Consider the following 26608-nt stretch of genomic DNA (forward strand, 5'->3'; position numbering starts at 1 on the left):
GGGGCGGGGGGAAATTACCACAGGGGGAGCTGCATGACCATTGACGTTGTTGGGGGCCAAGTGAAATAAAAACAAAAATGATTATAAAAAAATCTACAGTATATACACTACCGGTCAAAAGTTGTAGAACACCTACTCATTCAAGGTTTTTATTTTATTTTTTACTATTTTCTATATTGTAGAATAAAGTGAAGACAAACTATGAAATAACACATATGGAATCATTTAGAAACCCAACAAGTGTAAACAAATAGACATACTCCAATTCGCATTCTGCCCCAACAGATCCACAGATGACGCAATCTCAATAGCACTCCACACTGCCCTTATTAACCGTGGTTGCTATGTGTATGTTTATTTACATTTATTTACATTTATGCACAAAATTAACACCTATGTGAGAATACTGTTCATTGACTACAGCTCAGCGTTCAAGACCATAGTGCCCACAAAGCTCATCACTAAGGTAAGGACCCTGGGACAAAATAACTCACTCTGCAACTGGATCCTGGACTTCCTGACAGGCCGCCCCCAGGTGGTAAGGGCAGGCAACAACACATCTGCGGCGCTGATCCTCAACACGGGGCCCCTCAGTCGTGAGTGCTTAGTCGCCTCCTGTACTTCCTGTTCACCCATGACTGCGTGACCAAGCACACCTCCAACACCATCATTGTGTTTGTTTGCTGATGACACAACAGTGGTTGGCCTGATCAATGATGAGTGTGAAGAGGGTAAGACAATGCATTTTCCCCCTCAGGAGAATGAAAAGAAAAAAATATATCTATGTTTTTTTTATTGCAACAATAATAACGATATTACACATCAGAATAATTGAGGACATCATTAATATGTGACATGGCATTGAGATATTAACAGACATTCAGAGACATCACTTCTAATAATTTTTCAACTTTTTAAGTTTCACAAGTTTGAGGGATTTATAAGACCTATGTACCTCGATCCCCAGTTTATCTTATAAGGAAGAGCTCCCTTTACCTTATAAGGAAGAAATCACCAGCCACACACATTTTGCATTAATACGAATAATGAGACAAAATCACTATCAATCAGTTTAACATTTTCTAGATTCGTGACGTTTCTCATATGAAGAATGAAAAAGCCCCAAAAATTGTCAGAATGTACTTTTACATAAACATTTTGAAACTGTAAAGGATATCATCAACATGTTCTCATCCTTGTAAATTGGGAAATTATGTAACCAAATAATGAAAACCCCCTATTTACCAATATGACACTTTTAAATAAATAAAAATAATGTATTCAATGTTCGTGTCTGCTAGATACAATCCATTACTTGTATAGAAACATCTTTGTCCAACTGATATAGGCTCCCCTATAAAGTCTTGTACATGGTGTGTTCTGGATAGTGCATAGGGTCATGGAAAAGCCATGACAAGTGTACTACTTCCGTCTTCTCCCCCTCAGCGGATATAGAGAAATGGTAAGATAATTTATGTGGTTTACTATGAAATAAAGACATTTCGACATCAGTCATGCGATGAGCAGTATATTGAATATGACATTATTCGTGGTTTACGCGAGGTCTGCGTTAATGCGTATGTTTATCGCTAGATTTGGTTTGGTAGCTAGTAAGCTAGTTAATTAGCATCCCCACCCAAAATGTGAAATCATCTGTTTTTAGCTAGTGATGTAGCTCTAAGGTAAGTTTGGAAGCTAGTCCCAAATACTGTAATCTAAAGTATCCTTTCAAATGTATTCATAAATATAAACATAACTTAGCTAGTTACCCGAAAATGTATCTGTAGTAGTGCATCAGGGAGGTCACATCTGTTCTTGGATGTCACTATCAAGCGTGTACATTTAAAAATGAATACCATGAGTAAATATCCCCATGCCCCATTGAAATATATACCGAACACTAGCTGGTAGAAGAGGGTAACAAGCAAACTATCTCGCAAGTAAGGCAGCCAGCCTAGGTATTTAAGACAGCAAATGTTGTCTCACATTTGCTGTCATTTGTTCTCACCAGCTAGCTGGATCATTCCCACAATGCGGTGCATTTTCTGGCCCCAGGAAATATCCGTTCTAATTTAGTGTAAAATGTGGATTCCAAAAGGCTTTAAATATCCTTTTCCTTTAACACCAAAAAATGGATTCTGAAGGGAACTTTATGCATTTTAAAACGTTGTCAGTGTATGTAGGCGTTTCTGCGATGTCCCCAGGTGTTATTTATCAAGTTCCACGACATATAAACCATAATGTTTAATCTATCTTTTATAGTCCTAGTTAGTCTCTTTATATTAAAGTTTTTTTCATGGTTATTTTATTGACGATTTCCTGTGTCCCTGATCACTTTCCACCCTGTTAGTTTGTAAGTCTCCATCTTAAGAAAACAACCCCTTCCTACAATGACACCACATTCAGGAAGTGTCATTTCTTTATATAAACACAGTTGTATCTATTTGTTCATGTTAGTCTGTCACATACATTTCCACCCTGTTAGGCTAAATGTATTTTTTTTATTTTAATGCTAAAATATGTTTTATAGAGAAGTTAAAATCCTGTTCAAGTTTTCACAATTATGCTAGCTCAATCTTGCTCACGCAGCGCTATGGCTGATTTAGGCTCAACACTTCCACCCTGTTAGGATTATGCACCTAACAAACTGGAAAATGCACCCAAAAATGTTGTAAGTACCTGAGCTTGACTAATTTAGTTTTTCTGAAAGTCAAACATGTCCCTTTTCTGATAGAAAAAAAAAAACGGTGTGTGTGTGTATATATATATATATTTCTCCAAGTTGAGGTGCAAATGGCACCGCATAGTAGGAATGACCCAGCTAACTATGCACTAGCCACTGATCATGACTCTAGGTTCCATTACAGTCCACATAAGTCATCTTCTGTATGGGGGTGTTTTGGTTAGAGCTAGCTTTGTCTGAACTAGCCCAAAGGTTGGCAGATGGCAATATTGATCTGGTATTGAGGGTTTCATCTTACCATCGAAACGCATTGTATGCAGCTGGCAATACACTTGTATCCCCGTGGACTGGTTCGTACCAAAAACATTCTCCATCCAGGCTGTAAAGGCATCAATTTCATCCTTAACTAGATGTATTAATGGGGGGGGGGTTATATTGTTACACAGCTGCTGAAGTGCGTGTTTATGAAAAAGACGAAGACAGCCGACTACCTGTGCTAATTAGCTATCTGCGTCTCCTAACACGTGTGTAAATGGGAGATAGACGCCATAAATGTGATGTCACTGAAAAATACTGTCGACTGCAAATGTTAAAACAGTTTACAGTAAGTGTGTGTTTTGCATTTGTGAAGTTATTTTGATATAAGAATTGATTCATGTTCCAGAGCTAATTTGCCTGTAAACAGAACATATAAGGTCCTTGGACTATATGAAGTAACATTAGGCTCCTTTAGTCCATTGTAGGACTAGCTATGCACCTGCATCTTGCCTGAATTATTTTTGCTTTGCAGTAAGTAGGTCCAGAGTCTAGATTTCCCTTCCTTAAACTCCACACATATAGGGTTGCTATAACATACTTGTCCACTGAAATATTTTCTCGGCCCAAATCGGATGCAGGCTGGATTGAAGTAGCTAGATATTTTCATCCTGAAAATGCATGTAGTGGCAGTGCATTCTACAGCTGTAAGGCCTTAGGCCTGAGCCAATGTGTGCCCACTGTCCTTATCTATTATAGTCATTAGTCAATGTGAAACGGTGGTGCACTTTTAAAGTCACAGTTCACCATACGACTGTAATGGTGCAATTGTTCAGACCATGAAAGGCTTCAGCGTGACTAGGCTGTATTCTAGGGGTTTCAGTATGTACTCATGCGGTCAATATACCTCCTCTTTACATTTGAGGGACGCAGGGCGTATCATATTAATGGTGACTTCACTAATGTTCAGCAGTCAAAGATTTTGTGTATATATTTTTTTTGAATGGGGTTGATAGGCCTTTTCGAACTTTTGCTGACTAATGTGTTGGTGAGTTTCTGTGATAGTGAAATCAGTGTAAAATCTGCACTGCAGCCCAAGCCCAGCCATGAGCCATTGCTATGGAATAAACATTATGCCAGGAATTCTAGCTACAAGCCTAGGTCTGCATGCTTGACCGTACTTTTGCCTTCAGTTCGTAAGGAGGTGTCGGGATAAGGGCCATTTAGCTAGTAGTTTGAGGATAGTAGGGTGGCGTGAGGCGGTATTTGGTCGGCAGGGGTAGAGGCTTCCCTCATCTAACGTTTCTTTCTCCACTCCCTTTCCTCTCTCCCTCAGACAGCGACTCTGCGCCCGTACCTCAACGCTGTGCGTGCCACGCTGCAGGCCGCCCTCTGTCTGGAAAACTTCTCCTCTCAGGTGGTGGAGCGCCACAACAAGCCAGAGGTGGAGGTCCGGTGAGTGTCTTTGTTCGTGTGTGTGTGTGTGAGAGTGTGTTTGACCTTGGTGTATGCTATCCCCCCTCAGGAGCAGCAAAGAGTTGCTGCTGCAGCCAGTCATCATCAGTCGTAATGACAAGGAGAAGGTTCTTATCGAGGGCTCCATCAACTCAGTCCGAGTCAGCATCGCTGTCAAGCAGGTCAGGGATATTATTTATTCCAGTGTGTATAGTCTATAACCTGTCCTTTACAGGTGCAGTTGACGGGCTTGATTTTGGTGACTTTCATACTTTATTTAAACAATAAGGCCCGATGGGGTGTATATGGCCATTATACCACGGCTAAGGGCTGTTCTTACGCAACGCGGAGTGCCTGGATACAGCCCTTAGCTGTGGTATGTAGGCCATATACCACAAACCCCTGAGGTACTTTATTGCTATTATAAAAGGGTTACTAATGTAATTACAACAGTAAACAATACGTTTTGTGTTATACCTGTGGTATATTGTCTGATATACCACAGCTTTAAACCAAACTACCTGCTTTATAATTAAGCAATAAGGCACGAGGGGGTGTGGTACATGGCCAATATACCACGGCTAAGGACTGTTCTTAATCTAAAATCGATTTAAATAAATACAATTCCACAGCAATCTACACACCATACCCCATAATGAAAAGGCAAAAACAGGTTTTTACAATGTTTAGAAATGTATTATAAACAGAAATGCCTTATTTACATAAGTATTCGGACCCTTTGCGATAAGACTTGAAACTGAGCTCTGGTGCATCCTGTTTCCATTGCTCATCCCTGAGATGTTTCTACAACTTGATTGGAGGCCAGCTGTGGTAAATTCAATTGATTGGACATGATTTGGAAAGGCACACACATGTCTACATAAGGTCAACTGTGGGACAGTGCATGTCAGAGCAAAAACCAAGCCATGAGGTTGAAGGAATTGTCCGTTGAGGCCCACTTGGAATTTGCCATAATGCACCTAAAGACTCAGACCATGAGAAACAAGACTCTGGTCTGATGAAACCAAGATTGAACTCTTTAGCCAGAATTCCAAGTGTTACGTCTATAGGAAACCTGCCACCATCCATATGGTGAAGCATGGTGGTGGCAGGATTATGCTGTGGGGATGTTTTTCAGCGGCAGGGACTTGGAGACTAGTCAGGATCGCGGCAAAGATGAACGGAGCAAAGTACAGAGAACCTTAATGAAAACCTGCTCCAGAGCACTCTGGAATTCAGCCTGGGGTAAAGGTTCACCTTCTAACCCTAAGCACACAGCAAGACAACGCAGGAGTGGCTTTGGGACAAGTCTCTGAAAGTCCTTGAGTGGCCCGGACTTGAACCCAATCAAACATCTCAGGAGAGACCTGAAAAATAGCTGTGCAGCAACGCTCCCTATCCAACCTGACAGAGCTTGAGAGGATCTGCAGAGAAGAATGGAAGAAACTCCAAGTACAGGTGTGCCAAGCTTGTAGCGTCACACCCTTGTAGACTCAAGGCTGTAATCACTGCCAATGGTGCTTCAACAAAGTACTGAGTAAAGGGTCTGCATACTTATATAAATGTGATATTTCAGTTTTTGTATTTTATTAGGAAAAATGCCTAAACCTGTTTTTGCTTTGTCATTATGGGGTGTTGTGTGTGTGAGATTGACGGGGGGGATTTAATCAATTGTAGAATGAGGCTGTAACCTAACAAAATGTGGAATAGGTCAAGGGGTCTGAATACTTTCTGAAGGTACGTTGGCCATATACTGCAAACCCCTGAGGTGCCTTATTGCTATTATAAATGGGTTACCAATGTAATTAGGAGTAAAAATACATGTAATGTCATACCCATGGTATACGGTCTGATATACCACGGCTGTCAGCCAATCAGCATTCATGGCTCGACCCACCCAGTTCACAATAATATTTGGAAACGCCTATCTTTTTGTAGTGTCGTTACCCAAACAGAAGTGCAGCTGTACTTTTTTAAAAATGTTTCTCTATTCTTTCTCTCGGTTCTGTGAGGCTGTGTTGGTTTATCAAAGACATGAAATGTACTACTGTGATTTTTTTTTTTTTTTTTTTTTTACAACCTGGTGACAATTGGTGGCTATTAGAGCTGCTGTCATGTGATTGGTGGGTGCGGAGTCTGACTGCTGTGTGATTGGTGTGTCACTGCAGGCGGATGAGATTGAGAAGATCCTTTGCCATAAATTCATGCGCTTCATGATGATGAGAGCTGAGAACTTCTTCATCCTGAGGAGGAAACCGGTGGAGGTGAGAGGCGATGACTGGTGGTACAACCAACATCTCAAACTTATCACATTATCGAATGACTTGGAAGTCTGTTTTCTTAGAACACAAATTGTTGGCTTTTTTTTTTTTTTTCACTCAGACAAAATTCTGTAAGAATTGGGATTTATTACCCCTCCCTTTTCTCCTTCATTTGTCTGCAGGGTTATGACATCAGTTTCCTCATCACCAACTTCCACACGGAGCAGATGTACAAGCACAAGCTGGTGGACTTCGTCATCCACTTCATGGAGGAGATCGACAAGGAGATCAGCGAAATGAAGTTGTCTGTCAATGCCAGGGCCCGTATCGTTGCAGAGGAGTTCCTAAAAAATGTGAGTGTCTTCATATCTGTCAGTCTTCTCACCTAGAAGTTGAAGTTTTATCTGACATCCATGTTTTTGACATGCGCAGTTCTAAGAAAATTCCCAAACATTCCTCACGCTGATCACGACCGTCATCATGGTTTCTGAGGGGTCCGCATCACAGGACGGAGAGGGGGAGGGGCAAACATTGTGACCAGTCATTCGCAATGGAAAAAAGTAAAGATGCATCAGACCAATGGGGTGTTGCCCTACATCATTGAGGTATCCCTGTGCTCAGAAATATTTATGTTTGTACAGAATTAATATTCACAGCCTCATTTAATTTCTGCCTTTTAGAACAAAGCATTAAATCAGGGCGGGTCCTTAAAATAAAATCCTAATCAATATTAATGAGCACAGGGAAATGCATGGAGATTTCTGATAATTGAAACTTATATTTTTTTTTTATATATATAAATATTATATTCACAGAATGTTTTGCTAAGTTTGTTACGACACCTGTTTCTTGTCTTAATACACACAGAGCAGACCCTATCATTGATGGAAATGATTGTGATAATAGTGCTGGCAGTGATGAATAAATCCCTTTATTGTTTGTTTGTATTTTGCTGTGTTATTATACCATAATAGTATATTGCACTGTGTATTGCTTGGACCTGTTTATCTTTATGAAGAGAAATTTGACATTGATTAATGAATGCAAACTATTTACATGCTATAGAAATGTTGGTAAATTTGTGGACAAAATGCCAGCTAGCTTGTTGGGACCTGTCAAATGTAATGTTTGTTTCTACGTAACATGCCATAGTAGATATAGTACAACTGTATGATGCATAAGAATGGCACCTTGTTAGCTACTACATCATAAATATCCTCAACTATCTAGTAGGCTTTGGTTTGAATTCATATCGTTATTTTATATGGCTGTTGGTAGACCATGGCATTTGCAAGGCCAGGATAGGGTGACCCTGGGTATCAAACCCACTATGTAAAATTTATGCACGCATAACTTTAGGTCGCTACTTACTAGCAGTAAATCATTGGACAGTAAGGTAACACTATTTGGATAGTCAATCTGTAGATGCTCTACAGAGTAACATTTTCAACTATCTCTAACCATAATTCTAAACCTAGCCCTGAAGGTAACCTTGGCAAGCAGTTTATCAACAGTGTTGATAGTCCAGATTTTCCATCTGTCATACTATCCAAATAAAGTGTGACTGAAATTAATAATTAGGCTACCAACATTCTCAACAACTGCGTGGCCATGCACGCCTCCAACTCAATCAAGTTTGCAGATGAGAGAACAGTAGTGGGCTTGATCACCAACGACGACGAGACAGCCTACAGGGAGGTGGTGAGAGCACTGAGTGTGGTGTCAGGAAAACGACGTCAACGAAGCAGATGATCGTGGACTTCAGGAAACCGCAGAGGGAGCACCAGTGGAGAAGGTGGAAAGCTTCAGGTTCCTTGGCGTACACATCACAGACAAACTGAAATGGTACACTCACACAGACAGTGTGGCAACAGCGCCTCTTCAACCTTAGGAGGCTGAAGAAATTTGTCTTGTCACCCAAAACCCTGACAAACTTTTACAGATGCGCAATCGAGAGCATCCTGTCGGGCTGTATCACCGCCTGGTACAGCAACTGTACAGCCCTCAACCGCAGGGCTCTCCAGAGGGTGGTGCGGTCTGCACAACACATCACTGGTCTCAAACTACCTGCCCTCCATGACACATACCGCACCCGATGTCACAAAGGCCAAAAGCTCAAGGACATCAACCACCTGAGCCACTGCCTGTTCACCCCGCTAGCATCCAGAAGGTGAGGTCAGTACAGGTGCAACAAAGCTGGAACCGAGAGACAAAAACAGCTTCTATCTCAATGCCATCAGACTGTTAAATCACTAGCACATTAGAGGCTGCTGCCCTATATACAGACTTGGAATCACTGGCCACTTTAATGTTTACATACGTTTCATTACTCATCTCACATGTATATAGTGTATTCTACTGTATCTTAGTCTATGCCGCTCTGACATTGCTCGTCCATATATTCTTAATTCCTTTACTTTATATTTGTCTATTGCTGTGAAATTGTTAGATATTACTGCACTGTTAGAGCTAAAAACACAAGCATCTGCTAAATGTGTATGTGACAGAGAAAATGTGATTTTATTTGAAGTAAGACAGATCCTGCTGCTGTTGCCTGTTTGAGTGTTTAATAGCCTACTGATTCCGGGAGCAACAAGCTTCATGCAACGGCATAATGTCGGATAAAGCAATTTCACAGATTCAGCTGTTTTTAATCTTTGCTATGCTTGTAATTAAGGCTTTACTTTTTTCTCTCGTTAGAACAGACTGTTATTACTCATTTATTTACTGTTGTTTACACTGTTCCAAACAGGCGAAAAATAATATTAATCTAACAGCACCTGTTTGTGACAGACAATATACACGCAGCTCTCACTCCTATACCCTCCTTTTTCTTGATCTCCTTCTTGTAATTATTACAATTATTATTATAATCATTATAATAAGTAATTTCATTATCATTAGTAGACTTTGTACAGTAAGTAGCCTTGTATAACTACCATCGAGCTGTAGGCCTAAAAGCGCATCCTGTTTAGTCTTACCATAACTTACTTAGGCCTATATTTCAACATATACGCTACTGTATAAATCATTCATCCATTTGTTCATGCTATCACACAGAATAAAATACATTCATGCTTTGAAATGCAATTAAGCATTTTAGTTTTGAAATTAAATAACAAAGGGAACTTTGAATAATTAGCCTAAACAATAAATAAACCGCAATTCACGAATGCATGCAACTGTTTTTAGTCTGCTTTAATAAAGGCTTTATATATTCCACGTATTTATTTACTGTTTACACTGTTCTAAATGGTCTGAAAAAATTATATTGCAATCTATCAGCAACTGTTAAGCACACATAATCACACAACGCTTGATCCTATACCCTCCTTTTTATTGATCTCCAGTAGCTCCCACAACTAAGTCAAATGTCTTTCCCTTTCGCCCGTTTCAAGTTTATTTTTCACGTCCTCCGCATCCATTTGCTGTTGACATTACTGTGTCGAGTTTGTTTTAACCAATTTATTGATGTGGTTATGATAGGCTATAGATCAGGCCCAATTAGTCACATCCATGCAATGCTAACATCCTTTTAACACATTGTGACCATTGAGCTCTTTCTTGAGTCATTTGTGTGTCTTATTTATTTAAAAAATGAGCTTAAAGCATCAGACGAGGTCAGTGCATATGTAGTTGATTTAATTCAAACACATAGGGTGTCTGTCTATATATGGAAAAATACATTTAAACATTTCGACCAACCAATTGGTCGAATGAACAGGACGACCAACAGATTTTTCAGCTTGGTGATTAAGAAATGCTGCACCATGACTGAAGCAAGCGTTTGTACATTCACTCTGCCAAAACAGTACACAGTTAGTCACTCACCCTTCTACATAACTTGAGGGCCCGGTTTCAAAAGCATCTTAACTCTAAATTCATCATTAGAACTTAGCCTAACGATGAACTTAGCCTTAAGATGCTTTTGGAAAACCGGCCCAGGTCTTGAAGTTGCCTAGGCTAGGTAGTGCTAGCCAACTTCTTTCACCAATTAGCTTCAGCTGACTGGTGTGTGACCATGACAAAACTGGTTTTACATTGGATAGTCTATCTCTGGGGCTAGTTAGAGACCATCAATAAATTACACAATGTAAATGGGACAATATTTTAATGTTGAACATCGTTTAGTTGTCTCATTAAATGCTTTCAATATTTGTAAACTCCCCTTTTTCAGGACCCTGTCTTTCAAAGATAATTCGTAAAAATCTAAATAATTTCACAGATCGTCATTGTAAAGGGTTTAAACACTGTTTCCCATGCTTGTTCAATTAACCATAAACAATTAATGAACATGCACCTGTGGAACGGTCGTTAAGACACTAACAGCTTACAGACGGTAGGAAATTAAGGTCACAGTTATGAAAACTTAGGACACTAAAGAGGCCTTTCTACTGACTCTGAAAAACACCAAAAGAAAGATGCCCAGCTCATCTGCGTGAACGTGCATTAGGCATGCTGCAATGAGGCATGAGGACTGCAGATGTGGCCATGGCAATAAATTGCAATGTCCGTACTGTGAGACACCTAAGACAGTGCTACAGGGAGACAGGATGGACAGCTGATCATCCTTGCAGTGGCAGAGCACATGTAACAACACCTGCACACGATCGGTACATCCAAACATCACACCTGTGGGCACAAACCCACCGTCGCTGGACCAGACAGGACTGGCAAAAAGTGCTCTTCACTGACGAGTCACGGTTTTGTCTCACCAGGGGTGATGGTCGGATTCGCGTTTATCGTTGAAGGAATGAGCATTACACTGAGGCCTGTACTCTGGAGCAGGATCTATTTGGAGGTGGAGGGTCTGTCATGGTCTGGGGCGGTGTGTCACAGCATCATCGGACTGAGCTTGTTGTCATTGCAGGCAATCTCAACGCTGTGCGTTACAGGGAAGACATCCTCCTCCCTCATGTGGTACCCTTCCTGCAGGCTCATTCTGACATGACCCTCCAGCATGACAATGCCACAAGCCATACTGCTCGTTCTGTGCGTGATTTCCTGCAAGACAGGAATGTCAGTGTTCTGCCATGGCCAGCGAAGAGCCTGCATCTCAATCCCATTGAGCACGTCTGGGACCTGTTGGATCGGAGGGTGAGGGCTAGGGCCATTCCCCCCAGAAATGTCCGGGAACTTGCAGGTGCCTTGATGGAAGAGTGGGGTAACATCTCACAGCAAGAACTGGCAAATCTGGTGCAGTCCATGAGGAGGAGATGCACTGCAGTACTTAATGCAGCTGGTGGCCACACCAGATACTGACTGTTACTTTTGATTTTGACCCCACCTTTGTTCAGGGACATTATTCCATTTATGTTAGTCACATGTCTGTGGAACTTGTTCAGTTTATGTCTCAGTTATTGAATCTTATGTTCATACAAATATTTACACGTTAAGTTTGCTGAAAATAAACGCAGTAGACATTGACAGGACAATTATTTTTTTCCTGAGTTTATATTCATTTCTAAAATGTATAGCTGGTTTGAGGTTAAGTCATTGAAGTTCAGAGCTATTGACCATTTAAATATTGTCCTTGCGCAGACCAACCTTCAAGTGTCTTCACTGACATTTTCAACCTTTCCCTGACCGAGTGTAATACAGTCGAAGTAGGAAGTTTACATACACTTAGGTTGGAGTCATTAAAACTCATTTTCAACCACTCCATACATTTCTTGTTAACAAACTATAGTTTTTGCAAGTCGGTTAGGACACCTACTTTGTGCATGACACAAGTAATTTTTCCAACAATTGTTTACAGACAGATTATTTCACTTATAATTCACTGTATCACAATTCCAGTGGGTCAGAAGTTTACTGTGCCTTTAAACAGCTTGGAAAATTCCAGAAAATTATGTCATGGGTTTAGAAGCTTCTGATAGGCTAATTGACATCATTTGAGTCAACTGGAGGTGTACCTGTGGATGTATTTCAAGGCCTACCTTCAAACTCAGTGCCTCTTTGCTGATTTCTTTTGATTTACCCATGATGTCAAGCAAAGATCCCAGAAAAAAAATGGTATACCTCCACAAGTCTGGTTCATCCTTGGGAGTAATTTCCAAACGCCTGAAGGTACCACGTTCATCTGTACAAGCAATAGTACTTAAGTATAAACACCATGGGACGACGCAGCCGTCATACCGCTCAGGAAGGAGACGCGTCCTGTCGCCTAGAGATGAACGTACTTGGTGCGAAAAGTACAAATCAATCCCTGAACAACAAAGGACCTTGTGAAGATGCTGGAGGAAACAGGTAGAATGTATCTATATCCACAGTAAAATGAGTCCTATATCAACATAACCTGAAAGGCTGCTCAGCAAGGAAGAAGCCACTGCTCCAAAATCGCCATAAAAAAGCCAGACTACGGTTTGCAACTGCACATGGGGACAAAGATCGTACTGATGAAACAAAAATAGAACTGTTTGGCCATAATAGCCATTATGTTCAGAGGAAAAAGGGGGAGGCTTGCAAGCCTTAGAACACCATCCCATTCGTGAAGCATGGGGGTGGCAGCATCGTGTTGTGGGGGTGCTTTGCTGCAGGAGGGACTGGTGCACTTCACAAAATAGATGGCATCAAGAGGAAGGAAAATTATGTGGATATATTGAAGCAACATCAGCCAGGAAGTTAAAGCTAGGTCGCAAATGGGTCTTCCAAATGGACAATGACCCCAAGCATACTTCCAAAGTTTTGGCAAAATGGCTTAAGGACAACAAACCCAAGGTATTGGAGTGGCCATCACAAAGCGCTGACTTCAATCCTATAGACAATTTGTGGGCAGAACTGAAAAAGCGTGTGAGCAAGGAGGCCTACAAACCTGACTCAGTTACACAAGCTCTGTCAGGAGGAATGGGCCAAATTAAATGGCAATGCTACCAAATTCTAATTGAGTACATGTAAACTTCTGACCCACTGAGAATGTGATGAAAGAAATAAAAGCTGAAATAAATCATTCTCTCTACTATTATTATGACATTTCACATTCTTAAAATAAAGTGGTGATCCTAACTGACCTAAGACAGGGCATTTTTACTAGGATTAAATGTCAGGAATTGTGAAAAACTGAGTTTAAATGTATTTGACTAAGGTGTATGTAAACTTCCGACTTCAACTGTACATTGTGTAATTTACTAATGGTCCTTAACTAAGGCAGCAAAATGTGAAGACTACACAAAACAGTTCAATACTTTGAGCAGAAGACTACAGCAAGAGACTTAACTCAAAATATTTATTACATTTGGATGATGTAGATATTTACATTGAAAGAATCATTCTTGACATGTTGACAAACAAGTCAAAATGAACAAACAAGACATGGTGAACATGCTGAAAACGATAAAATCAGTGAGCGATTTAATGACATTACGGACAACTGATTATGGTGGTCATTACATACACAGGCATCATTTCAATTGATTTGTTATGATACCACAGATGCCAACAACTATTCCTGTGCTACTGAACTACAGCAGCATTTTAGATAAAGAATCCTTCACTAGTAGACATTGAACAATAGATCCAAACACATTCTAGATATAGCAGATCACTGATGCAACATGGAAACAAACTTGTCAATCTTTTTAGATTTTAACTAGATGAAGATTCATTTAATTGAAAATGATAGATACGCAAAACTGCCTTTATAGGAACAGCCTGATTTTATACCAGACATAAAAATGACTAGCTACAATTCGTGTCCCCGCTTTAGAGTCTGCATATCACAGCCTCTGAAACTTGTAATGCAAAAGTTAGTTGAATAGGAAATTCAACAAATACATTTTTTAATTATTATTTTTTTAAATGGGGTGGACAAACACTAAAATACTAAGAACAAGAAATATACAATGTCACCATATATGGTTCTTAGACTGTTTGCACAGGCAGCCCAATTCTGATCTTTTGACAAATTATTGTAAAAAAAAAGAGTTGATCTGATTGGTCAAAAGACCAATTAGTAGAAAAAGATCAGAATTGGGCTGCCTGTGACAGACACGATTTCAGAAAAGCTCAGCTCTACAATTTGATGAAAAGCCATATGTCCTGTATTTAAAATAGGTTTCAAATCAGATTGTCCTTATCTTGATCATATACACTCACACACATACAAAACACACTCACATGCACACACTCTCACACATACCCCGATAGTGGGGCGAATCACCATTGAACTGGATTCCAGTTGTCTAGACTTTCATTGCTCAGAAGGAAAGAGAAAGATCAGGTGAACCTGAACGAGGAATATGTCCAATGAAAGATCCGGATGCGTTTTTTTCCAATCCCACTGCAAGGAAAAAATGTAAAGAGGAATTTGGAGTGATTGCTGATTGAGTAGAGGAAGTGGCCATGGTGAGTGATGTCACTCTGTAGTCTTGGGCACTGTCACTAATCACTGGTGGGCGGGGACTGTGAACAGGGCTTCCTCCGGCATCCGTGAAGTGTCTACATTCTGTACAATGAAAAGAGATCAGTCAGCATGAGGACACAGATAAGGTTAGTCCAATTGAACCTGAACCTCTTCTCACTCTGTTTTAGAGTGCAAGCCCAGTGAGGGCACTTGTCTGGGGTACCTACCTCTGGCCTGTCCCTGTGGGTGTTCACAGCTTCCACATTCAAAAAGACAGGCTCTACTTTACAGCCTACAAGGACAGGAAGAGAAGAAAACAAAACAATAGAGACAGAAATAGAAAGGGAAGAGATTGAGGACAAATGTGTTTTTATGTTACTTTGTCCGAAAACTAGTGGGCAGCAGCAGTATACTGTTTAATACATAGACTAAGGCCAGGGATCAATTAGATCAGTGTTACCCCACAGTAACCAACAATTGCAGGTTTAACAGCGCTGGAGATGTCAAATTAGTGAGCAACTGTTCTTGTGTTCTTTACATTTACGTCATTTAGCAGACGCTCTTATCCAGAGCGACTTACAAATGGGTGCATTCACCTTATGATATCCAGTGGAACAACCACTTTACAATAGTACATCTATATCTTTTTGGGGGGGAGGGGGAAGCCACACCCATCCCACCCACGTTAGAAGTTAAGAATGAGAAAATGTAGGCTATATACAGTGCCTTCGAAAAGTATTCAGACCCCTTGAGTTTTTCCACATTTTGTTACAGACTTATTTTAAAACTGATTAAATTGGTTAAGTATTCAGAACTTTTACTCAGTACTTTCTTGAAGCCCCTTTGGCATTGATTACAGCATCAAGTCTTTTTGGGTATGACGCTACAAGCTTGGCACACCTGTATTTGAGGAGTTTCTCCCAATATTCTCTGCAGATCCTCTCAAGTTTTGTCAGGGTGGATGGGGAGCGTTGCTGCACAGCTATTTTCAGGTCTCTTCAGAGATGTTCGATCGGGATCAAGTCGGGGCTCTGGCTGGACCACTCAAGGACATTCAGAGACTTGTCTCGAAGCCACTCCTGTGTTGTCTTGGCTGTGTGCTTAGGGTTGTTGTCCTAATGGAAGGTGAACCTTCACCCCAGTCTGAGGTCCTGAGCGCTCTGAGCAGGTTTTCATCAAGGATCTCTCTGCACTTTGCTCCGTTCATCTTTTTTGTGGGACCTTTTATAGACAGGTGTGTTTCTTTCCAAATCATGTCCAATAAACTGAATCTACCACAGCTGGACTCCAATCAAGTTGTAGAAACATCTCAAGGATGATCAATAGAAACAGGATGCACCTGAGCTCAATTTAGAGTCTCATAGCAAAGGCTCTGAATACTTATGTAAATAAGGTATCCGTTTTTTATTTTCTGTACATTTGCTAAAATGGCTAAAAAACAGTTTCGCTTTGTCATTATGGGGTATTGAGTGTAGATTGATGAGGATTGTTATTTATTTAATCCATTTTAGAATAAGGCTGTAACGTAACAAAATGTGGAAAAAGTCAAGGGGTCTGAACACTTTCTGAAGGCTCTGTAGAAGTAATTACACTCAAATTGAATATCATTAAATAATAAGGATTTACATCAGCCTAATGGAGGAGTAGATAACATCACACATTCCAGTGTTTCAACTTGTAACACGGCTACTTGGGATTTCTACTAATGTGACTACTCATGTGACTACTCATGTGACTACTCATGTGACTACTCATGTGACTACTCATGTGACTACTCATGTGACTACTCATGTGACTACTCATGTGACTACTCATGTGACTACTCATGTGACTACTAATGTGCAGCCAATGGAAATGTTCGCAATAGGTATAATGCCAGGAGCCGTTTGTGGATTTGACAGATCCTACATTGCCTAAACAAAAACAATGACATGCTATGTGATTGCCAGTTACTGCGGGTTAAAGCTGATCTGAATCCTGGCATAACACTACTACGGTACATTTAAACAGTGGTACTGGACTTTACTGAACTGGATTAAAAGTATCCAGGCGATCCGAATCCAAGGGATGAATACATGTAAATATGCATGGAATAAAGCATGTCATTGAAACCCTTATGCTGTGTTACTAATACACTTTTAATGCAGTTATTGATAATAGCGTACTCACCATAAGCCACAGGTGTCAGCTTCAGTACAGTGTGCAAAGGGCACTTCAGGTAAGGCAGCTCCTCTGAAGAACAAAAACAGAACGTAGACGATGCCTAAATAGATTCCATTGAGTTGTATTAGAGCTAATGCAATCCTATATCAATGCTTATCTGATCATGACAGGTGAACAGGACATGCAGAACACTCACTCTGAAAAATGCTCAGTTTGTTTTATAGTATAAATGAAGCTGTAATACTGTGGCGTATTACCTGGCCTGATGACCCCTGGCTGTCCCCAGTCCACCTGGTCACTGGGGCATATTACCTGGCCTGATGACCCCTGGCTGTCCCCAGTCCACCTGGTTACTGGGGCTTATTACCTGGCCTGATGACCCCTGGCTGTCCCCAGTCCACCTGGTCACTGGGGCACATTACCTGGCCTGATGACCCCTGGCTGTCCCCAGTCCACCTGGTCACTGGGGCATATTACCTGGCCTGATGACCCCTGGCTGTCCCCAGTCCACCTGGTCACTGGGGCATATTACCTGGCCTGATGACCCCTGGCTGTCCCCAGTCCACCTGGTCACTGGGGCATATTACCTGGCCTGATGACCCCTGGCTGTCCCCAGTCCACCTGGTTACTGGGGCGTATTACCTGGCCTGATGACCCCTGGCTGTCCCCAGTCCACCTGGTTACTGGGGCATATTACCTGGCCTGATGACCCCTGGCTGTCCCCAGTCCACCTGGTTACTGGGGCATATTACCTGGCCTGATGACCCCTGGCTGTCCCCAGTCCACCTGGTTACTGGGGCTTATTACCTGGCCTGATGACCCCTGGCTGTCCCCAGTCCACCTGGTTACTGGGGCATATTACCTGGCCTGATGACCCCTGGCTGTCCCCAGTCCACCTGGTCACTGGGGCATATTACCTGGCCTGATGACCCCTGGCTGTCCCCAGTCCACCTGGTCACTGGGGCATATTACCTGGCCTGATGACCCCTGGCTGTCCCCAGTCCACCTGGTCACTGGGGCATATTACCTGGCCTGATGACCCCTGGCTGTCCCCAGTGCACCTGGTCACTGGGGCATATTACCTGGCCTGATGACCCCTGGCTGTCCCCAGTCCACCTGGTCACTGGGGCATATTACCTGGCCTGATGACCCCTGGCTGTCCCCAGTCCACCTGGTTACTGGGGCTTATTACCTGGCCTGATGACCCCTGGCTGTCCCCAGTCCACCTGGTTACTGGGGCATATTACCTGGCCTGATGACCCCTGGCTGTCCCCAGTCCACCTGGTCACTGGGGCATATTACCTGGCCTGATGACCCCTGGCTGTCCCCAGTCCACCTGGTCACTGGGGCATATTACCTGGCCTGATGACCCCTGGCTGTCCCCAGTCCACCTGGTCACTGGGGCATATTACCTGGCCTGATGACCCCTGGCTGTCCCCAGTCCACCTGGTCACTGGGGCATATTACCTGGCCTGATGACCCCTGGCTGTCCCCAGTCCACCTGGTTACTGGGGCATATTACCTGGCCTGATGACCCCTGGCTGTCCCCAGTCCACCTGGTTACTGGGGCATATTACCTGGCCTGATGACCCCTGGCTGTCCCCAGTCCACCTGGTCACTGGGGCATATTACCTGGCCTGATGACCCCTGGCTGTCCCCAGTCCACCTGGTCACTGGGGCACATTACCTGGCCTGATGACCCCTGGCTGTCCCCAGTCCACCTAGTCATGCTGCTGCAGCTTCAACTGTTCTGCCTGCGGCTACGCAACCCTGACCTGTTCACCAGACGAGCTACTCGCCGTCTCTCACTCTGGGTGTGTCTCTCTCTCGCTGTGTGTGTGTGTGTGTGTCTGTCTCTCGCTGTGTGTGTGTGTGTGTCTCTCGCTGTGTGTTTGTGTGTCTCTCTCGCTGTGTGTTTGTGTGTCTCTCTCGCTGTGTGTGTGTGTGTCTCTCTCGCTGTGTGTGTGTGTGTGTCTCTCTCGCTGTGTGTGTGTGTGTCTCTCTCGCTGTGTGTTTGTGTGTCTCTCTCGCTGTGTGTTTGTGTGTCTCTCTCGCTGTGTGTTTGTGTGTCTCTCTCGCTGTGTGTGTGTGTGTCTCTCTCTCGCTGTGTGTGTGTGTGTGTCTCTCTCGCTGTGTGTGTGTGTGTGTCTCTCTCGCTGTGTGTGTGTGTGTCTCTCTCGCTGTGTGTGTGTGTCTCTCTCGCTGTGTGTGTGTGTGTGTGTGTGTGTGTGTCTATATGTATGTGTGTGTGTGTGTATATATATATATATCTCTGTGTGTGAATCTGTGTGTGTGTCTCTCTCTCTCTCTGTGCATGTGTGTGTCTCTGTGTGTGTCTCTGTGTGTGTGTGCGTGTATGTCTGTGTTCGTGTGTGTCTCTGTGTGCGTGTGTGTCTGTGTGCGTGTGTCTCTGTGTGCATGTGTGTGTGTCTCTGTGTATCTCTGTGTGTGTGTCTCTGTGTGTTTGTGTGCGTGTCTCTGTGTGTTTGTGTGTCTTTCTGTGTCTCTCTCTGTGTGTGTGTCTCTGTGTGTATCTCTGTGTGTGTGTCTCTCTCTCTCTGTGCATCTGTGTGTGAGTGTGTCTCTCTCTCTGTACGCTCCCCCTCGATCGACCTCGCTCCCCCTCGATCGACCTCGCTCCCCCTCGATCGACCTCGCTCCCCCTCGATCGAAGCGCTCCCCCCTCGACCTCGCTCCCCCCCTCGATCGAAGCGCTCGACCTCGCTCCCCCCCTCGATCGAAGCGCTCGACCTCGCTCCCCCTCGACCGAAGCGCTCTCCCTCGACCTCGCTCCCCCCTCGACCGAAGCGCTCTCCCTCGACCTCGCTCCCCCCTCGACCGAGCGCTCTCCCTCGACCTCGCTCCCCCCTCTCGCTCCCCCCTCGATCAAGCGCTCCCCCTCTCGCTCCCCCCTCGATCGGCGCTCCCCCTCTCGCTCCCCCTCGATTGAAGCGCTCCCCCTCTCGCTCCCCCTCGATCGAAGCGCCCCCCCTCCCCCTCGATCGAAGCGCTCCCCACCCGCTCCCCCTCGATCGAACCTCTCTCGACTATGAAAAGCCAACTGACATTTACTCCTGAGGTACTGACCTGTTGTATGCACTACAACCACTGATTATTATTTGACCATGCTGGTCATCTATGAACATTTGAACATCTTGAAGAACAATCTGGCCTTAATGGCCATGTACTCTTATAATCTCCACCCAGCACAGCCAGAAGAGGTCTGCCCCCCCCCGATCCTGGTTCCTCTCTAGGTTTCTTCCTAGGTTCCTGCCTTTCTAGGGAGTTTTTCCTAGCCACCGTGCTGCTACATGTGCATTGCTTGCTGTTTGGGGTTTTAGGCTTAGTTTCTCTGTAAGCACTCTGTGACATTTGCAAATGTAAAAAGGACTTTATCAATAAAATTGATTTGAAGAGATATTCGCTACCTGCACTCTTATCCAGAAAGTAAGCGAGCAGACAGCGCATGACAGCCTGGTGACAGATGACCAGGACATTCTCCTGCCTTTCCAGCTCCATGATGACTGGCTCCAGACGCTGCACCAGGTCCTCATAGGACTGAGGGAACAAGCAGAGGCCTGTTAACACACACAAAAAGCACGAGAGAGAGAGAATTTGTGCTGTGATGGACTCACCTCTCCTTTAGGATAGCGATAGCGGTATTTGTCCTGGTCTCTCAGTGCAAACTCCTGAGGGAAATGTCCCTGGATCTCCTCATACATCATCTCCTCACACACACCCTGAAAGAGGGAGGGAAAACAAAACAAGCCTGTTTAACAGCAAGTTTAGGAGACATGGTAACCGTCAATCACATTGACTGACGCAGAGCATAATCTTAGATCTATAATCTATTAAAGAATAAATACAAACAAAATATAATACCAATAGCCAAAATAAAAACAAACGTTTGCACACACATACAGCATCTATCTCGTTGAGAGCCTTCCACTGCTCGTAGGGCACAGCCACAGCCTCAGCTGTCTGGATGGTCCTCTTCATCTGGCTGGTCCACACCTTCAGATCCTTAATGTTCTGCTCTTGGATGAACTTCTCCAGACACTTTGCAAACTGACCAACAGGCAGGGAGAGAAATAATGACGTTACATGCAGTATATATTTCTATTACGAATAGATGGACAGACACATACAAACAAACACCTCCTTTCCCCTGCCAGACAGGCCAGAGTCTCCTCCGATGCGTCCCTTGACGTTGTGGTCACTCTCTCCATGGCGACACAGGTAGATGGAGCGTGGTGTGATGTGGATGTTCATCAGGTAGTAGACGATGCGACTCTGGATGTGGTCCTGGACCTGGTTCACCAGGTACCTCCGGCCCACATCCATTATCTTGATGTAGGACAGATCCCTGGGGGGGGTGGTGAGTGACTATCAGTATGAGTGACTAGCAGATTTATTAGCAGTGTGAGGCTGTTAAATGACTGCGGACCTTGTCCATGTGTATTCTATGTGTGTGTGTTCTCACCTGTCCAGTATATTGTCAGAGCGTATTCTGAAACCACTAGTGTGTGTGTACTCACCTGTCCAGTATTTTGTCAGAGCGTATTCTGAAACCACTAGTGTGTGTGTGTGACTCACCTGTCCAGTATTTTGTCAGAGCGTATTCTGAAACCACTAGTGTGTGTGTGTACTCACCTGTCTAGAACCTCATCCAGTGGCTGGTAAGAGTTCTCATAGCACTTGATCCTCTTCATGAAATCCTCAACGACCTCTTCTGTATTACAGTCTATGTAGTCAGGACTACCCAGCTTCACTTGCTGCACAGACAGACAGGAAATCAAAACAGGAAGAGGAAATGAGTCAAGAGAAATAGAGAAAGCACATGCTAGGAGAGCATTTTAGCTAACCTTAACCCTTTTCCTAACGTTAACCCAAGTCTTCTTACCTGCCACGTTAATTATTCTAACCTGCTGCGTAAATTCTTCTAACATGCTATGGAAAAGTAGCTTCCGGTCGTAGCTGTACACCCTCTAGTCAGAACTGAAAAACAGCTATCTCGCTTCATTTCTGAAAGTTAGCCAGGGCATATCAACACAAAGATGGTAGAAATTATTAAATCAGGAGGCCTGTCTTACAGGAATATAAAATATCAAAGCAGAAGTCTTGAATTTCCTGCGCAATCATGTCTGATCTTTTACATAACTAGTGGCCTACATACAATGCTGAAAGATAGCAGAGATATCACACACCACTATGTTCTCCGCAATGACATCAGGGTCTTCACACACAGACTCCACAAAGAACACCTGGGAGGTTGAAAATGAAGATTCAGTATAAAAAAACAATACAGTGAAATATTCTGTACACTATAAGAAAAGTAGTGAATCCCACGAATAGACAATAACTACAGATACTTACGTCTGACTCTGGGGTTCCATACCTTAAAGCCGTTCTGCTCTGCAAACCTGGTGATGGTCCCTCTCCTCTGCCGTGTGGTGTTAGTGGCATCAAACACCTGAGGCAATGAAGGCCAAACTCCAGTCAGTCACAACATCCTCATTACATTCAGGTTAAGAGTCCTGGGAGCACCAAGCAAAACATGAACATCTATATGAGTTGTGGTGCAAACTCAAACAAGTACTGTAGACTGAAGATCAATAGTGGGAAAAGGGTACACATGGTTATTTCTCGCAAAGTAGCCTACATGAACTAAAGGAGGAAGTACCAGTGACTCGCTCAATACGGAAGTGGTCAGATGACGCGGATGCTACACTACAGAACTGTTTTGCTAGCACAGACTGGAATATGTTCCGGGATTCATCCAATGGCATTGAGGAGTATACCACCTCAGTCGCCGGCTTCATCAATAAGTGCATCGATGAATTCTTCCCCACAGTGACCATAAGTACATATCCAAACCAGAAGCCATTGATTACATGGACATCCGCACCGAGCTAAAGGCTAGAACTGCCGCTTTCAAGGAGCGGGACTCTAATCCGGACGCATATAACAAATCCCGCTACGCCCTCAGACGAACCATCAAACAGGCAAAGCGTCAATACAGGAAAAAGATTGATGTCATGGCTTTAGAAGCTTCTGATAGGCTAATGTGGGAGAAAGGTAGACGTGCTGAAGGAAGGAAAAATAGAAATACATTAGCTAGCGAAAGAGGAGACTGGCAGCTGGCCCTGAGTGGAGATAACAGGTGGCCATACATCCCCAAGTAGGAACCACGCAACGGCCAGGCAAGCTGAATGTATGGCCATGACTAAATATATGCCAAGCGTAAGCATGCAATGCATGCATTATTTTCATATCCACATGAGGAGAGTTTAGCCACCATTATGTTAGAGCTAAAAGCAGATGTGGGCGTTATCCTCAGATATGGGCGTTATCCATTGGGTTGAAAGATAATGGTGACAGAACGCATAGGGGGTTTTACTTCATTTACATAAAGGGTGGACCTATGTATTGTATGTGCATAAAAGCAGAGCCGGGGCCTAAGGAAGGCAGTTGTTCCGCGGACCGGCTCGGCTTTACTACTCTGTATTAAAGTCTATATTGAATTGACAAGTTCTTGTAAGAAGTGTTATTCTTAAGACAATTTTCCACAACACTAATTGACTTCATTTGAGTCAATTGGAGGTGTACCTGTGGATGTATTTCAAGGCCTACCTTCAAACTCAGTGCCTCTTCGCGTGACATCATCGGAAAATCAAAAGTAAATCAGCCAAGACCTCAGAAAAAAAATTGCAGACCTCCACAAGTCTGGTTCATCATTGGGAGCAATTTCCAAATGCCTGAAGGTACCACGTTCATCTGTACAAACAACAGTACACAAGTATAGACACCATGGGGCCACGCAGCCGTCATACCGCTCAGGAAGGAGACGCGTTCTGTCTCCTAGAGATAAACGTACTTTGGTGCGAAAAGTGCAAATCAATCCCAGAACAACAGCAAAAGGACCTTGTGAAGATGCTGGAGGAAACAGGTACAAAAGTATCTATATCCACAGTAAAACAAGTCCTATATCGACATAACCTGAAAGGCCGATCAGCAAGAAAAGAAGCCACTGCTCCAAAACCGCCATAAAAAAGACAGACTACGGTTTGCAACTGCACATGGGGACAAATATCGTAGTTTTTGGAGAAATGTCCTCTGGTCTGATGAAACACAAATAGAACTGTTTGGCCATAATGACCATCGTTATGTTTGGAGGAAAAAGGGGGAGGCTTGCAAGCCAAAGAACACCATCCCAACCGTGACGCACGGGGGTGGCAGCATCATGTTGTGGAGGTGCTTTGCTGCAGGAGGGACTGGTACACTTCACAAAATAGATGGCATCATGAGGGAGGAAAATTATGTGGATATATTGAAGCAACATCTCAAGACATCAGTCAGGAAGTTAAAGCTTGGTCGCAAATGGGTCTTCCAAGCATACTGCCAAAGTTGTGGCAAAATGGCTTAAGGATAACAAAGTCAAGATATTGGAGTGGCCATCACAAAGCCCTGACCTCAATCCCATATAATATTTGTGGGCAGAACTGAAAAAGCGTGTGCGAGCAAGGAGGCTTACAAACCTGACTCAGTTACACCAGCTCTGTCAGGAGGAATGGGCCAAAATTCACCCAACTTATCGTGGGAAGCTTGTGGAAGGCTACCCGAAACGTTTGACCCAAGTTAAACAATTTAAAGGCAATTCAACCAAATACTAATTGAGTGTATGTAAACGTCTGACCCACTGGGAATGTGATGAAAGAAATAAAAACTGAAATAAATCACTCTACTATTATTCTAATATTTCACATTCTTAAAATAAAGTGGTGATCCTAACTGACCTAAGACAGGGAATTTTTACTTGGATTAAATGTCAGGAATTGTGAAAAACTGAGTTTAAATGTATTTGGCTAAGGTGTATGTAAACTTCATACCTGTTTCAAGCAGACCACCATAATCCCTGTGCCAGAGGAAGCAAAAGTAACCTGCCTAAATGATTACTAACCCGTAGCACTCACATCGGTAGCCATGAAGTGCTTTGAAAGGCTGGTCATGGCTCACAACACCATCATCCCGGAAACCTTAGACCCACTCCAATTTGCATACCGCCTCAACAGATCCACAATCTCAATCTTTCTTGAACTGCATTGTTGGTTAACGGCTTGTAAGTAAGCATTTCACGGTATTCGGAGCATGTGACAAATAAAATGTGATTTGAATTACATTTACTGTGCACCCTTTCCCCCCATTCATCAACATCCTCATTCACAAACTGATCATGAGCCACACTTAAGTCACTGTGGATCTAACCTGGGTCCAGTCTGTTTATCTAACATTCCACTCCAAGTACTCTGTGTCTTATGTTTATCAGGACAAGGTGTGCCAAGAAGTGAAATGATAGCTAAACAGACCTGTAGCCATACTAGGTGAGATCTACTCTACTCACCGCCACCTGGCCCCCCTCCACACTCAGGTACTGGCGCACATCATTCAGCGCTGTCAGTGCACACTGCCTATGGGTGGACACATACACAACAGAATCAAAAAGATGACCAGAAAGTGACACTGTAGGTAAAGATCTACAAAAATTAACTGAATTCAAACTTCGCTAATATAAAGCAACTGGTCAAAACGTAGATATTCATGTAAATACAACTCTTTGTTCTTTCAACGGTCTCTGCCTATTAAAAAGCCCAATAAAGAGTGCATTCCTTGCAACTTTGGTCTGTAATGAGATAAGTGAATAGAGTGGTGGGTTAGGCCTAACTTGACCCGTTCAGCTCATTCCAAAACCCCTCCTCCAGCCTCACCTCCTGATCTTCAGCCCCTCTTCATTGTCTGGACGGAAAAACTCAAAGGACTTGTAGATCTTCACACACTCTCTCCTGTACTGACCCACGTTGAACTCTAAACAACACAGACATAGTATCAGTCAACCCTATTTCCTGTGTGTGTGAGAGAGACCTCAAAAGAGACAGCTAATGAGAGAGCTTGAGCTGGTACCTTTGGTTGGCACACCAATCCAGTTGAGATAGCGGGTCAGCTTCTTGGAGATGTAGGTCTTACCTCTGGCTGGGAGGCCAACCGTCACAATAAGGGTGGGACAGTTGGTCATACATACTGAGAGAAAGAGAGAGGAGATACAGAAAAATAGGTGGAAAGAAATAGGACGAGAGAAAGTTTATTGAATATTGTACACAGACACAGTGAATGTCAGTGGATGGTACAGTCTGTCATTGAATCAAATGGGACCGTGACCCATTAATGCAAAATGTAATCAACAACTCAGACCATAATTAAAAGGTGTAGACTGGATGGAGAAGTTTTGTTGGATGATTTGAGAAAAGGTGAAGGAGATGCAAACAGATACTTGTATACACTAGGGTGATTTGTTGATGAAACAAAAACACAGCAAAAAAAGAAACGTCCTCTCACTGTAAACTGCGTTTCTCATACCTCCTTGCAGCATGCCTAAGGCATGTTCACGCAGATGAG

The 26608-nt window shown here is 43.3% G+C and overlaps 2 protein-coding genes across 5 annotated transcripts in view; one reads left to right on the forward strand and one right to left on the reverse strand.

Annotated features, from left to right (window-relative positions):
• Positions 1–1285: 1285 nt before the first annotated feature.
• Positions 1286–7593, forward strand: arpc4 (actin related protein 2/3 complex, subunit 4). Its single transcript, XM_014167110.2, has 6 exons — positions 1286–1462; positions 4275–4393; positions 4464–4575; positions 6562–6657; positions 6837–7007; positions 7087–7593. The coding sequence occupies exons 1-6, from the start codon at positions 1460–1462 to the stop codon at positions 7090–7092; spliced, it is 507 nt and encodes a 168-aa protein (XP_014022585.1). The 5' UTR covers positions 1286–1459; the 3' UTR covers positions 7093–7593.
• A 6272-nt stretch (positions 7594–13865) lies between these two features.
• The window catches only part of LOC106583201 (6-phosphofructo-2-kinase/fructose-2,6-bisphosphatase 4), a 57879-nt gene continuing 45136 nt past the window's right edge, over positions 13866–26608 (reverse strand). For 2 of the 4 annotated variants that reach the window (XM_014167109.2, XM_014167108.2), the window contains exons 2-14: positions 26117–26233; positions 25924–26020; positions 25560–25626; positions 22557–22631; positions 22366–22422; positions 21812–21933; positions 21317–21524; positions 21080–21226; positions 20794–20898; positions 20587–20716; positions 17165–17227; positions 15223–15287; positions 13866–15097 (exon numbers count right to left, since the gene is read on the reverse strand). In XM_014167109.2, coding sequence (XP_014022584.1) covers positions 15038–15097; positions 15223–15287; positions 17165–17227; positions 20587–20716; positions 20794–20898; positions 21080–21226; positions 21317–21524; positions 21812–21933; positions 22366–22422; positions 22557–22631; positions 25560–25626; positions 25924–26020; positions 26117–26233 — 1313 coding nt within the window. In that variant the 3' untranslated portion in view covers positions 13866–15037. Of the gene's footprint in view, positions 15098–15222; positions 15288–17164; positions 17228–20586; positions 20717–20793; positions 20899–21079; positions 21227–21316; positions 21525–21811; positions 21934–22365; positions 22423–22534; positions 22889–25559; positions 25627–25923; positions 26021–26116; positions 26234–26608 lie in introns of those variants that run through there. The other 2 variants (XM_045705433.1, XM_045705434.1) reach the window with 2 other exon arrangements.

Source organism: Salmo salar, chromosome ssa22, assembly GCF_905237065.1.
Source record: "Salmo salar chromosome ssa22, Ssal_v3.1, whole genome shotgun sequence".
NCBI lineage: Eukaryota > Metazoa > Chordata > Actinopteri > Salmoniformes > Salmonidae > Salmo > Salmo salar.

Bases quoted from the DNA above. Each gene is read 5' to 3' on its own strand.
- arpc4 (XM_014167110.2), top strand. The intron at 4,576-6,561 runs GTCAGGGATATT...GTGTCACTGCAG, and splicing joins TCAGCATCGCTGTCAAGCAG to GCGGATGAGATTGAGAAGAT. The intron at 6,658-6,836 runs GTGAGAGGCGAT...ATTTGTCTGCAG, and splicing joins TGAGGAGGAAACCGGTGGAG to GGTTATGACATCAGTTTCCT.